This window comes from Erigeron canadensis, chromosome 3, assembly GCF_010389155.1.
Source record: "Erigeron canadensis isolate Cc75 chromosome 3, C_canadensis_v1, whole genome shotgun sequence".
In the NCBI taxonomy this organism is placed as follows: Eukaryota; Viridiplantae; Streptophyta; class Magnoliopsida; order Asterales; family Asteraceae; genus Erigeron; species Erigeron canadensis.
In genome coordinates this window covers 7,830,386-7,846,087 of record NC_057763.1, presented here as the reverse complement: position 1 = coordinate 7,846,087, position 15,702 = coordinate 7,830,386, and the positions used below count along the sequence as shown (strand labels likewise).

The 15,702-nt window shown below is 33.1% G+C and overlaps 1 protein-coding gene across 1 annotated transcript; it reads right to left on the bottom strand.

Annotated features, from left to right (window-relative positions):
• Positions 1-276: 276 nt before the first annotated feature.
• LOC122594062 (pathogenesis-related protein PR-1-like) lies at positions 277-1,064 on the bottom strand. The gene has a single exon (XM_043766540.1). The coding sequence runs from the start codon at positions 901-903 to the stop codon at positions 388-390; it is 516 nt and encodes a 171-aa protein (XP_043622475.1). The 5' UTR covers positions 904-1,064; the 3' UTR covers positions 277-387.
• Between the last annotated feature and the right edge of the window lie 14,638 nt (positions 1,065-15,702).

The window sequence follows — 15,702 nt, the reverse complement described above, 5'->3', positions numbered from 1 at the left end:
CCTGGAGTTTCGTTAAGTCTTTTTATATCATAGCACAAGGTGTTTTATACTCTTAACAAAAAGTTCATTAATACTAATAACTAATAAGTCACTCAAGCATATATCTAAAGACTAAATCTTACGATAGCATACATTTTTAATTTGTGTGTACGTACATACAATTCTAAAGACTAGTAAGAGTAATAATATGTCATCTTTAATTATATTTAGCCTCTTAAAAATCATCTCAACAAGAAAATCTAACAACAAAATAATGATAACATATGACCCAAGATATGAGATTTAAAAGAAAATTAATAGAATTCATATGTTAAAATATTACTACAGTTTTTCATACATCCTTTGGTAACAATCATTCAATTGTTTAAAGTCAAACTCCAATATTGATCAATAAGGTTTCTCACCAATATAGTTTCCCGGAGGATCATAGTTACAAGTCATGAACACACCCCTGCCTCCAAAGCAAGTCACCTTAGCACACCCAATTCGTTTACTTCTTCTCCACACAATCTGTGTGTAATGGCCACATTCCCTCCCTCCGGTGCATGAATTCGACTGGCGGTTGTACCACCGCCCCTCTGCGACCCAAGAGGCCGCAGCTTGAACCGGGCTCCACTTATTACCACTCCCCCAAAAAATGTTCTCCCCATAAGGCCCATTGGAATGTTTCAACAAACAATCTTGTTTCCTCTTCCTAGCATAAATGTTTGCATAGCGTGCTAGTCGTCGGTCCCAAATTAGAGGAGGCATGTGAATTTTTGCTCTAGCTCGGTTTTGAATAGAGAGGAAGTCTTTGATAAGACGGATAGATAGGCTTTTTGAGCGTGGGGCGGCATTGGAGCTTGACAAGAGGATGCTAATGAACAACAACAAAATCATAGAAGTTGCTTTAGGAAAATTCATTTTGGGGGAATTTAGTGTTGTTTACTTGTTTACTAAGCTGGATTCGTTTAATGAGTACAAAAAATGCTAGATATGTACTCGTATCATGTTTTGTAGCCTAAAATATTAAGAAGAAGATGATGATGATTGGGTGTCATCCATGTTCAATGATGATTGTCACATTGTTTGTTCTCTTTTAGATTTATACAGAGGTTTGATTATTCCTTTACTTTTCATCGTGTAAGGATAGATATACGAGTATATCTTATTACATATTTAGTTTATACAAATTATTTCATCTTTAGATACAAAAATTATAATAGTTATTAAACTTACATGTGATATTACCGGTTTTATATATTTTGTAGTAATGTAGTATAAACCTTTTTAGATAGATTAGCTTAATTTCTACACTTGTATATTTGTTATTCGACTTTGTTATACTATTAGAACTTGCTAACATATATATATTTCTTCTATAAATTTTTGTCATGATTTGTTTTCATGTATGCTTTATGTTGTCAACTTAAAAATAAAACGAAAGTATACATCAAAGCATTATATTTTTGTTTAAATGACGGAATAGTTGGTGGTAGTTGGTAAATACAAGTTGTAAAAGAAAAGATTCCTACCCCACTATTGAAACATGAATGTTTTTTTCGTGGCCAGTTGGAAAAGTGGACAATGCTCTCTTACTTCGACAAAGGAGTGTATTCTATGATTATTTACAGAACCGTTTATGTTGGTTTTTAGGTTTTTCCGAACCGATTTTTATTATGCCAGACATTTTTCTTTTAATTATTCTTTCTTTTCCCCAAAAACGTCCTTTTGCAAACTTCATTATTCCTTGGTATATCTCCGGTTATGTGCTAATCAAAATCCTTTTTATTTTGGCTAAAGTGTTAAATAAAAAGGAAGTAAGCAAAATGATTGTCATTTACAAAAGTACCCTTATGTGATTAGCATATGAGGCATTTAACAAAAATATGCTAAGAGAATTACCTAAAGAACTGTTTTTGAAGGGAAAAAAAAAATAAAAATACAACCATAGGATGTCTTAGTATAATAAAGTTTTCGAAAGATGGCTCTTGAAATAATGACAAACCATTTCATATAATTTACCCTATATCTTATTACTAACTTACACAATGATTGATTAAGGATAGCATTATAAATCTCACCAGTACTTACAACGCTTGTAGGTATAACACATCAAGTTATGTATCAAATGACTACATATTCATTTTTCTCTATCTTTCTATATAAAAAGTAACTCCCAATGCAATTTTTTACGTGTTTTGGGTCATATTAATTACCGTATTCGACAATGTATGGGGTTGAGATGTAAACAACCTTACCTCTACCAAAGGTAAAGAGACTGCATGCTTTCATGTTTTACCAAAGATAGAAAAGAACCTCCAGTTTTGCTGGGCATGAGGATCGAACCCATGACTTTTGTCTCTAGGGACAAAAACTCCAACCACTTATCCAACTAGGTATATATATATATATATATATTATCAATTACATTGATGATGATTGTAATGAACATTGTTATGCTTACATGGCACTAGTCTATTGGTTGATATTACATCCTGTATTAATATTCGGATTATGTCTTATTGGATTCTATTTGTATTTTTTCTTTTTTAGTTTTTCTTGGCTTTTTTCACAAATTTTTTGCTTTTGTATTCTCAATAAGTATATAGGGTGGTAACATATCCATTGGTCCATCTTACACTCGAATTTTGTCATATTGAATCTCGTTTGCGTTTTTCTCTTATCTAGTTTTTCTTGGTTTTTGTATATATCTTTTACTTTTGGTGTTTTCTCAACTAATATATTGGGCAGTGACACCATTTCATTGGTACATTTTGCAGTACCCCACATCACTATTCGGATTTGATTATATCGGATCCCCTTTAAGGTTTTTTTTTTTTGTTTTTTGCACAATTTTTTTGTTTTTGTATTCTCAACTAATATATTGAAAACATTTATTCAATATTTTGTTTTTCCTTCTTTTTTTTGATTTTTGGTCTTCTTGCACATAAATAAGTTTATTGTTCAATATTGCAAAAAAATTGTGGTATCAACCATCCAACTAATATATAAAAAACTTTGCTTCAGCTTTTTATTTTTATTTATTTTCGGTTTTTGGTTTTCTTACACATAGCAAATAAATATTTTATATATATATCGATGTTGTAAACTTTTCAACATGTTTGTAATATTGTTGTTACATAATTATCTTTTTTCTATATCCATGCGGAATGGTTTTTAATTAGACTAATGTAGGTGCAACGTAAATATACTAAGAACAAAACCGTATAAACATGATAACTGAAGTCCCACAACACGAGGCCCGAGCTTACTAGTATAAATACGATAATTCCCACCCTAACTTCCTCTACATTATTTTTTAGTTTCCATTAAACTAATACTAGCATGGTTCCTGCATAATATGGCAGTGACGGTGTGCTGGTGGGACGACTGTTAGTGGTGCAAGCGGCGTCGAGTGATCAAGATATTTGATGTAAAAGTAATTTATGTAAAAGGTTAATGAAGATATTTTATAAGATATTAGATTAATAGTGTAATTTAATCATTAATATTAAGAGGATAATGTAAGTAAATATTTTAAGATATGCTAGGTAAAAATATTACATAACTTTTCAAGACTTCTACAAATAAAGGGTTATCTTTTTTGAAACAACCGATAATCACTTTTTTTTATTTTTTGGCTCATATTGGATTTTGGGCCATCATATTTCTTTAAGGCCCATTTTTAGTTTGGATATATTTTTTTCTTTAAAAGTTTTTTTTTTCCTAACGATTTTCTAATTTACTTTTAACATCTTCTTCTATTGAATTTTGATTTGTATGTGGTATGACAAATTTTTTAGTATAACTATGACAAATTTTTTAAAATAACTATGATATTGTGAATTTTAGAATGGTTTTTTTTGGGGGGTTAGTAGGAATATAAGCAAACAAAAATAATAAAATGCTTAGGGATGACACGCAAATGAAAGTATAGTCCGTGTTACACGACATTATTTTATGACACTTTCAATTGCATGTCATAAGTCCTTAAAAATTTTGAGATATGACACGAATTTTATGACACTAAAAATTGTGTGTTGATGCGTGTGTTATAAATTAGGTGTCATTAAAGACTATTTTTTTAGTAGTTTAAATATAAAATAAAAGAGTTAATATAATAATCATTTCACTAAAGTATAAAGATTTAAAAGTAAATAAAAACGAAAAAGTAATGTAAACTTTGAAAACTTGTCATCTCCCCTACCCTTATCCCCTTACAACATCCAACGGCAACCACCATAAAAACATAAATTGATTGTTCATTGTGACTTAAACAATAAGGTTTTAACTATGTAAGACATATTTCCGAAATTCCGTTAACATCTATTTGGTTTATTTTATTTTTTAAAGGAAAAATTTCAAGCAAACTTTAAAAAAAAACTTTTTTTTTACTATATCAAAATTAGAATGGGACAGTTGCACACATACTCTCGATCATCTCTGATCGTCGGTGATAACTGCCACCTGTACCAACAATATCAACCCATCCCACACCCAACTAGTGTTCCTACTAGACTAATCCAACTATAGCAACAAGGTGGTCTCTTAGCCCATGTTTTATTAAAGCTCTAGTATTTATATCAAATCTACTAAACAAGTATGAAATTTGAAGTTTTTGCTAAAGTGTCGAGCCCAAAAAGTTATTCCAAGCCCAACCAAGTATCTAGAAACAAACCATTTCCTCTTTAATGTAATTTAATTCTATATTATGGTAATGCCTAATATAAGTTAATTCACCATGGCCGAGTGTTATAAGTCGTCGAAGACGCCCTCTAGCTTGAGTCTAACATGGACGTGATGTAACACCCGACTTTTGTAAATAGGGATTTAATTTTTTTTCCCTGACAGCGCTAAACTTTACGTAAACGTTAATTATAATCATTGATAATTCATACTGAGTGACAGTATCATTCATTAAAACATGGTGCCACGAGTTTATATAAACATCAGGAAATCCATGAATAGATTCAACAATAATTCAACACAAAAAGCATCATCTAAATAAATGAAGTAATTTAATGGGTAACTAACGTCATCTCAATTATTCATCTATCTTTCAACCTACCCATCCTCACATGTATCTCAATATGCTTCATATGATAATCCGGAAAACACAACATATTTCAACAAAATAAGTGTTAGCGTATAACACCCTGCTTTATTAAAATGTGAATTGCAAAAAAATTTCAACTTTAAACATAACACCATTAATAAAATGTGAAAGCGACTTTAAAAAAATCTCAATTGATTCCGCAACGGAATCAATAAAACATATTAAATGTTTTAAAAAGGTTTTACCAACTAATATCACCATAATAATGTAAATGAAATCGACAATCAACCTCAATAAAAACAGTCAACATAATAAAGACCAAAACGACTAAATAAATAAGTCTACTTAAATAATGTCACTATAAGTAACTAAAACCAACGTGCACGAGCTCTTATAAAAATTACGAATGTCACAAACAAGCTACTAAATCTAATGGAGACCTCTCGGTCCAAAATTCTACTTTACGCAAAAATGACACGTTCCTTGTTAACAACGAATTGACATGGTCCGTCACGGGCCACAAATAAGTGGGACCGAACTTTATGAAGAAGGGGCAGAATTAAGTGATATCTTATGGAAAAAAAATTAAAAAATAAGAGAAATGAAAAAGAAAAAGAAAGGTAAGTATAAATTCATGAATAAAAAAATATATTTTAAAGACAAAAAATTGGAAACAAGGTGAGATGATTTATTTTAGGGATGTGATTCCTTCAATCTAAAATCAAACGTCAACATTACTCCAATTTATTTTTCAATTTCAGGAGATCTCCTCTCTGTATTTTATAAAAATATTTAGATATATGAATGAATCATGACATCACTAACATACGAGAAATGATTAATCTAATTCAAAGGTAAATTCAGGAAAAAGTTAAGTGGAATCTACTTGTCACATTTATATGGTTTTAAAAAGATTTTAGTGTAGATAACACGATTTCAGCACCAAATTCACAGATTCAATGGAAGATTTTGTGTGTGTGTTCTTGGTGTTTTAGTGTGTGTTTCTAGAGAGATAGAGAGAGAGAGAGGAATGATTGGAATTAAGTGTGTGTAATTGTTACAGGAATGAAGAAAATTGGTGAAAAGCTTATGATTTCTAAGGAGAGATGGAGTATTTATAGTCTAATTATACATTTATGCTAATTATCACATCTAGTCCCTCATCCTTAGAAATCATTTAACTATGACTTAACAACAAGTAAGTCCACTAACTTAAATTACAATTTATCACTATTTTTGGATTTCTAACATTCTCCACCTTAGTGATATATTGTAATGAATGAAGTACGTGTTATCTTTGTCTTGTAGGAATGAATTTGATGAGCCCGGTGATGAAGACAATTGGTATCTAGGCACAAGTCTTTGGTGAACTTGATTCAGTCTTGGTCTTGGACTTCTTGAAGTTAAATCATGAAGAGATTCTCAATGTTCCTTTTTCAACAGAGAATAAAATGTGTGTGTGTGTCTTGAAACTTTTGAAGATTGTTGAATCATGAATCAGAGTTGTCTTTTGAGGTGCGGAAGGTATGAACTTGTCTTTGATTCTTCAATCTTCAATTCTTGAGTGAAATTCAACTTCTTGAAATGAAGTATCATGAACTTGTACTCTCCCCTTTGATATATGCATTGGAGCTTCTTGAACAAGTGTTATTGTATGACTTTGAAGATCTTCAATGAAGTATGTTGATAAAGACTCTTTTGAAGCATTACTTCTTTGTCTTGAATCTTCTAACCAACCTTACAACTTTTTGCAGCTTTGATCTTAGTGATCACATTGATTTGAATACTTTGGAGAGTAAACATCTGAATGAATGTTGGATAAGTCTCTTATGAAGTAATCATGCTCCCCCTCAATTCATGAGAATGACCTTGTTGGAGCATCTTTGAACATTTGTTCCATCTTGAGAGAATATCCTTTCATCTTCGGTTTCATTCTTTGACACATTAACCTGAACGATCCATAGCTTGATTTTGTGTAATTTTCAACCAATTTTCGAATTTTTATACACAAACAAAACACCTTTTCACATACTAACTCCATATTTGCACAAACCAAGCACAAACTCTTCTCCATCAAATTATTCTTATTTCTTTCCTAATCAATCATAATCTTTTTCTCCCCCTCATAATGACAAAGTCGAAACCAATATTATGCAAACATTGATTGATAAAATGCTAAAAGAAATAACACAATCCAAAACTACATGTATTGCACATGGAGAACTTTCGACCATCAAAACAGCAACCCAAACCATTAGCCCACCCTAAAGAATCCTAAAGGTGTATAAAATGTAAGGTTGAAGTTGTTGGTACAAACGTTATAGTATGGTGTTTGTGTTTTTTGTGTTTATGAGATGAGAAATGGAACCGGATAAGAATGATCTGTTAACATGTTCAAAAATCAAAAGGATTAATGAAATGACCGATAGAAATGTATAACATTTTTCGGATTTCCTATGTATCATTGAGACATGCACAAAGCAATGTTCTAACATAGTTCGGTCTGCAGCTTTTCAACCACGAGATTACTTCAAAGAATATAAATCATGGTTAGTACAACCAAAGCGTTTGATAACCACAATCTATTATCCTTAAAGACTTTTAGGTAAAATTCGAGGTCACTGTTAGACTTCTCGTTCACTCAATAATCACATAAATGTAATTATGAAACCTACGTTCAACGTTGGATAAAAATGTTAGCATTGGTAGAATTTCCATTTGATCATCGTGGAATATCAAAAGATATCACTACAAATGTTCCGGCTATATCACAAAGATAAGCAATAATATCACAAAGATATGACTCGAATGTGTCCTAAAGAAATGAATAATGATCAAATGAATGACCAATCAAGATAGATCTAGACACAACGTGATCAAATGAAGTCGGGGACTGGAGCAGACTGTCGCCTTTATTCAATATCAACATCTTCCAAGTGAAGAGTCAATAGAAATGTGAAAATCTCCGTGAGAATTGAAACAAGTATTTGTTAATAAACACTTGAGTGGTTAGGTAAAGATGTGCATCGCTTCACTGGGTCCATCAAGTCTTTTATCAAGATATCAACAAATGATTTCCTATAGAAACGTGTTTAACGCGGCGATTTGAGAATTTAGGGAAGGGTATCATTTCTTTTAACCCTTTTCTCACAACATATCACCTTAACCTCTCACTTTTCGACTTTACTCCCTCCATCCTATTTGCACGAAACCATCATCACTCAAACATACCCTTATAATCTAATGAAAGAATTGAATACTCCGGGGTTAGAACTCATCGGTGATGATAAAGTTCAGGGAGTGAACAGATTGCTCATGTGCAAACTAATCACCGAACTTCAATTGATTGAAAATCATTTGAAAAACATCAAATGTGTGTTATGAAAAAGATTTAAAAAACATCTGAAGTTTTGAAAGTTTTGAAATCACAAACTCCCCCTTAATCTATGCAAGAGTAGATCAAGAATGTTTTTCATAGAAAGGTAGAGCAAAAATTGGTTTTTGTGAAATCAAAAAGAGTAAAATCTTTGTTGTGATATATAAAGAAAAATTTGAGAGTCTAAAGTGAACAAAATTTTAAGAAACATAAAGTTTTGTTTCAACAACAATGTTCATAATAAGATTGCTAGGAAGTACACAAAGGCATTCAATCCTTCACATCTTACATCAACAAGTTGGATGCAATAAAACATTTAAGCAAACTTTAACTCAATCAATTGTTCAAGATGAGATAACTAGGGAGTACACAAAGGAGTTCAATCCTTCGCTACTCATATCAACAATTGATAGTTTTTTGAAAAAAACTTTATTTGAAAATGTATAAACATTTCACCATAAATATAACATTTAAGAACGGGTTACACACAGAGTATATGTAAGCCTCTTTGAAATAAATAAAACTATGAAGTCCGGGTTACATACATATTATATGTAAACCACTTTGAAAAAATATCTTTTTGTCTGTTTTTCAAGATTTTCTATTTTTGTATTTGCTTTTATCTTTTCAAATTTTGTATTTTATTTTTCTAGGATGTATTAAGAACAATATAATTTAAGGTTCAAGATTTAGCATGCCAAGATTGGAGATAATAAAGTTAAACCTCTTTTCATTCAATAGTTTGGTGAACAAATCTGCAAGTTGATAGTCAGTTCCCACAAAGTAGAGTTCGATATCACCTTTCTCAATATGATCTTTGAGAAAATGATATCTAACATCAATATGCTTTGATCGAGAGTGGTTTACTGAGTTGACAGCAATAGCAATGGCACTCTGAGAATCACAATAGATAGGGATATGATCATATTTTAGACCATAATCAGTTAGTTGCGTCTTCATCCATAACACTTGAGCACAACAACTAGCCACAGCCACATATTCAGCTTCAGCTGTTGATAGTGACACACAATTCTGTTTCTTGGAAGACCAACTCACAATTTTATCACCTAAAAATTGTAAAGTACCGGAAGTAATCTTGTGATCAAGCTTACAACCTGCATGATCTGCATCTGAATAAGCAGTTAGATTGAATCCAGTATCCCTTGGATACCAGAGACCTAAATTGGGTGTACCCTTCAGATAACGAAATATTCGTTTCACTGCTTGAAAATGTAAATCAGTTGGAGCAGCTTGATACCTAGCACACATACATGTTACGAACATTATATATGGGCGAGATGCTGTAAGATACAACAATGAACCAATCATACTTCTATATCTCTTTTGGTCAAATGGTTTCCCATTTTTATCAGCATTTATGTTTGTTCGAGCAGCCATTGGGGTAGAAATTGAAGAACATGAAGCCATATCAAACTTTTTCAACATGTCATTTATGTATTTACCTTGTAATATAAAAATACCATTTGGTAATTGTTTGATTTAAAGACCCAAAAAGTAGTTCATTTCCCCAATCATACTCATTTCAAAATGATTAACCATAAGAGATGAAAAGTTTCGACAAAATGTTTGACTGGTTGACCCAAAGATAATGTCATCAACATATATTTGGATAAGAAGATTATGCTTACCTTGTTTGCGAATGAACAAGGTAGGGTCAATTGTGCCTTTGGTAAAGCCACCTCTTAGTAAGAAAGTAGTTAAGGAATCATACCATGCACAGGGTACTTGCTTAAGACCGTAGAGAGCCTTGTCTAAACAGTAGACATGGTTTGGCCTTATAGGATCAACAAAACCTTCTGGTTGTTCAACGTAAACTTCTTCTTTGAGGTCACCATTCAAGAAAGCTGTCTTCACATCCATTTGAAACACAGTGAAGTTTCGGAATGCGACATAAGCTAAGAAAATCCGAATGGCCTACATTCTTGCAACTGGAGCAAAAGTTTCGTCGAAGTCAACACCAGGTTGTTGGCAATAACCCTTTGCAACAAGTCGAGCTTTGTTCCTTACTACCACTCCATTCTCATCCTTTTTGTTCTTCAAAATCCACTTAGTGCCTATTGGATCATCTTTTCTCAGATTTGGAACTAATCTCCATACTTTCAGTCTTTCAAACTGTGCGAGTTCTTCTTGCATTGCCTTAACCCACTCTGGATCACAAAGAGCTTCAGAGACAATTTTGGGTTCATTGTTGCTGAGAGAAAGTGCAACAAGACACTCGTTAACTAAAGTACGAGTAGTTACTCCGACTTGTGGATCTCCAATAATTTATCAGTAGGATGATCTTTCAGCATACGTGACCATTTGCGATCATGAGGAAGAGGATCTTGTTGATGAATATCAACATCATCATCATTAAACCCTGAGTTTAGTTGAGAGATGGAATCATAGCTTGGTAGAACTGCTTCCTCATAACATGGATGATCAAAGTCAAGTGACACATACACATTTGGAGTGTTCATCGGATTTGTTATCTGAGAAAATTGGGTAGGTTGTTCTTGAACATTCACTTGAGAAGAATTATTAGGAGAGGGAGCTGAAGAAGAATCATTAGAAAAGGATGAAGAACTACTACTTGAAGAAGTAGCACCTTGCTCAGAAGAACTTGATGATGATTCATGATTGTTGTCAGGAACTGGATTATTTGTCTGAATTGGTTCAACGATGAGTCGAGGTTCTTCATCATGAATCGGTTTGGAATTGTAGAATTCTTCAAAAAGAATATCTAATTCATAACTTGTTGGAGTTGGAAACTTCTTGAATCTAGATGCTAAAGTAGAAGTCCTTGTAGAAGTACTTGAAGCACTTGCACCATTACTTGTTGGTAGCAAACTTTCTTGTTCAAAGATCATACCCGACATCTCATCAAACCAAACATTCATTGTTTCTTGAATCATATTTGTTCGGCGATTGTAGATTCGGTAGGCAATTGATGTCTTCGAATAACCAACAAAGTAACCTTCATCACCTTTCTTCTCGAACTTTCCAAGGTTTTCCCGATCATTCAAAGTCTAACAAACACACCCAAAGATGTGAAAATAGTTGATGTTGGGTTTGCGTTTGTTAACAACCTCATAAGGAGTCTTCTCTAAACGCTGATTGACATTGGACCGATTCTGAGTGTGACAAGCAGTGTCAACAGCTTCAGCCCACATATTTGATGGTAACTTGGAATAAGCAAGCATTGTCCTTGCTGCTTCCACTAGCGTTCGATTTCTCCTTTCAACGACACTGTTTTGTTGTGGGGTACGAACCGCAGAGAATTGGTGAGTAATGCCCTTGGATTTACAAAACTCATCAAAAACGACATTCTTGAACTCAGTGCCGTTATCCGAACAGATGTAACGAACTGGTAGTTGAAGATTTACTTGAGTAGAAGTGATGAAATCAATCAAAATCTGAGTTGTTTCATCTTTGGATGCAAGAAACTTGACCCAAGTATATCTTGAATAATCATCAACAATAACCAAGATGTATTTCTTCCCATTTCGGCTTTGTACTTTCATCGGCCCACAAAGATCCATGTGAAGCAAATGAAGAGGTGCTAGCGAATTTGGAGATTTCTTCGTTTTATGAGAAGCTCGCTTAATATTCCCAACAACACAAGAAGGACAGACATGCTCACTTTCATACTTATAATCCGGCAAGCCTTCAACAAGATGCTTGTTGACTAAAGTATTGATTGTTGGAAAATTTAGATGAGAAAGCCTTCTATGCCATAACCAAGAATTCTTTGACGTACCCTTTGAAATGAGACAAATATTATCGGTTGGTTGGTTATCATCGAGATTGACGGTAAAAAGATTATCATCGTGGTCGCCACAAAGAATGTCAACTCCATCTAGAGTTTGGACTTTGCAAAGAGATTGTCGAAAAAGAACTTGAAGATTGTTGTCACAGAATTGTCCAACACTGAACAAGTTATGACTTAATCCTTTAACATAATGAACTTTCTTGATGACAATTCCATTGCGTTCAATGTCTCCATAACCTAAGATAGGAGCAAAATTGTTGTTACCAAATCGAACAGTTTCCATGAATCGTTCGATAAAGTTCTTGAGCAATGCTTTATTGCCAGTCATGTGTTTTGAACACCCAAAATCAAGTATCCAAACACAGATGGTTATTTCCTGCAATCAAATAAATTTAACCGACTTTAGGTACCCACTTGAAGACAGGTCCTTTGTGGTTAGTTGACACAGGCAGGGTATATAACTTAGGAATAGCATGCAAACATGCTTTAGAATCAACATAAGCATTAACAAGCACATCATCAATAAACACATTTGGATAAAAAGTACGAACATTCACACATTAATTAAAAGTAACACGTCTACAAGCATTCAAACCAACCACATGAGAACAGGAATTAACATTGTTTACAACCACACAAGGCCTTGCCTTGGCACCATTAACATTGTTTAACAAAGATGACTTAAAAGATGAATTGTTTGAATTAATAGAAACATTCTTCTTGTTACTACCAGCTTTTCTCCTTCGCCTTTTCTTCTTTTTCTCAACATTAGTGATCTTAGATACTAATGACTTAGCTACCCATTTAGTATCACTATTTATGCTCTTTCCACCTGTTGAATTGACACTAAAAAGATTATAACGAGGAGTTTTGAACACTTTCATCTTTTTACAGTCTTTTGGAGGTGAGGAAACTTCTTGTTTCTTTGGTTTATCATGAGAAAACCATCCATATTTTTCCCTATATTTAGTCGCACCATTTGATATATCACTAGTTAGCAAAACTGAGCTAGACTTAGATACCTTAGGTAAAGAACTAGATTGAGAGTTAGATGAAGAAACATTAGGATTGTCTTTCGGAAGTTTCACTTTGGTGTACTTTGTTCTGGGAGTGGTCTCAGCTTGTTTGGTTTTGACATGCTTATCCGGGGTAGGACACTTTGGTTCAGTCTTAATGATCTTTGTGATGGTCTTTGGTTCAGTCTTGACGAGTTTGGAAATAACTCGTTTCTTTGAATAATATGAAGTTGAAGCTTTGGAAAATGGTTTTTGAGATTCCTCTTTTGTTTCAACCTTGATTTTGGTAGATTCAATCTTTTTCTCAGTTTCTGAATCAAAAACATATTCTCCCTCCATGAATTTATCAAAATCATCTTTTGTGAAAAGTTTCACTGGAGGTCGATTATTTTTAAATTCTTTTGAAATTGTTGAAAAATCAGGAATCTTGGGGTCCAACTTCACATCATGGGTAGGCTCAGAAATTAGGTCAACTTGAACTGACACATCTTTGGTCTCACAAGAAAATTGAGTAGAAGTATCAACACCTATACTAGCACTAAGCTTAGGGTGAACAACTAACTCTTCAAGAGTATTGCATGTGAAAAACCTATAGAAGTACCATATCAAAACTAAACTATGTGTAAGTTCTTCATCAGATAAATCAGATTGCACATAATTATCAGCTATAAATGTAGCAGCATTTTGACAAGTACACTTAAAAGAATCAGTCAAGGTCTGAGTGGAGGTATTGGTAGATGAAACACAAGTAGTCTGGGTAGAATGGTCTACTAAAGAACTTAGGTTAGTTTGAGTAGAAACATTCACACAAACTTTCTTAGTATCAACAACAATAAATTCATCCTCTGAACTCGACCTTTGAGACTTTAGGTGATTAATTACATTTTGTTGAGATTCCACCTTTTGTTGCAAACCTTCTATTTGTTTTTCCAAAATTGTGGTTGGAACATACATTTTAGTTGGTTTAGGTGAATTACCGACAAACTCTTGATTTTGAAAATTTGATGCTATGTCTTCCAATTTAAAAATTGAAGATTCTTTAAATTTGTATGAAGCGTTTATAGCATCATAATTAATCAAAAATTCATCTTTAGGTATTTTCTCAACTTCATCAGTCTCAAATTCGTTATCCAATGGACGAATAAATTGTTGTACCATACCAAGTCGAAGAAAATTTTCATCATACAAAGGTTCAATTTCCTCTTTGGCTTTTTGTAATGGAGTGATATTCTCAAATCCCAACCCGAGAAGAAGATCTGATTTGTCAATTTTTGACTTGTTAAAATAGGCAGTGAAATCCAATAGAGGGTTTTGTTCAACTTTATATAACTTCTCTTGATAGAAAAGTATATTCTTTTTAAATTCCTCAACTTGTTTTTCAAGATTTTCAATCTCAACGCCTTTTAGAAAACAAGTGTGATTTAAGTCGGAAATCTTTCTTTCGAGTTCAACACTGTTTGGTTTAGCTTCTTGGAGCTTTTTATTAAGAATATCAACATCCATTTGTCTAGCATTTGCCCGAAGCCATTCATTGGTTTTTTGAATTTCAAGATCTTGATTGGCTTTTTCAAGATCATGAATGGTCTTTTCAAGATTATGACATTTGTTCAATAACTTAGAATCAGGAGAGGCATTCAACTCACATTCTTTAACCAACACTTGGTCTTTATATGATTGAAAGTCTTGTTTAATAGCATCATGTTCAAAAAGTAATTTTGAATGTTCTTCAAGAAGTTTGAAAATTCACTTTTAGACAATGAAATATTATTTTGAAACTTTTTGTTTTTGTTGGCTAAAGACTTAATATGAGTTGTCAAGTTTGACAAAGCTAATCTACATGACTCTTTATCCTTAATTGATGAAAAAGTAGAGTCGAGATTTGCCTCATCATCCGGGTACTCATCATCAGTGCTTTCTGCTTCAAAAACCTTGTCCTTGGCCAACCTCGCCATAAAGCAAACATTAGCAGATAGATCTTCATCTTCATCATCGGAGAGTAATAGCCATTTGTCATCCTCAGCAAGCAATGCATGACCGGCTTCCACTTGTTTGGCTAACAACATCTTCTGCTTGTAATACTCATAGTTCCGCTTCCGAGGTTGCTTGCAATCAATAGCAAAATGACCTGGTTTTCCACAATTGTAACACTTTTTATCTGATGTTTTACCCTTCTCAACAACTTGTTTCTCAAATCCTTCCTTCTTCTCACCATGCTTTGATCCATTTCCTTCACCTTGCTCATAACTCTTTGAATGATAGTGTTCTTTCTTTGGAAATGCACTTGTAGAAGACGTGCGGAGATTGTTGTTTGTTGGCCTCGCTTTGTAGAATTTCTTCTTGAAATGCTTAGTTATCGCGGTAAGAGCTTGATATAGTTCATCTGAGACACCATCTCTTGTAGCCATCATATCATCTCCCTCCTCATCAGATGAAGAAACAACTACCATTTGCCTTTTAAGAGCTTCAAAAACCTTCTTTTCAACCATCAATGCCAAAGGAT

What these genes read in the sequence shown, in the direction of transcription:
- LOC122594062 (XM_043766540.1), bottom strand. Translation starts at nt 903, where the DNA reads ATGAATTTTCCTAAAGCAACTTCTATGATTTTGTTGTTGTTCATTAGC.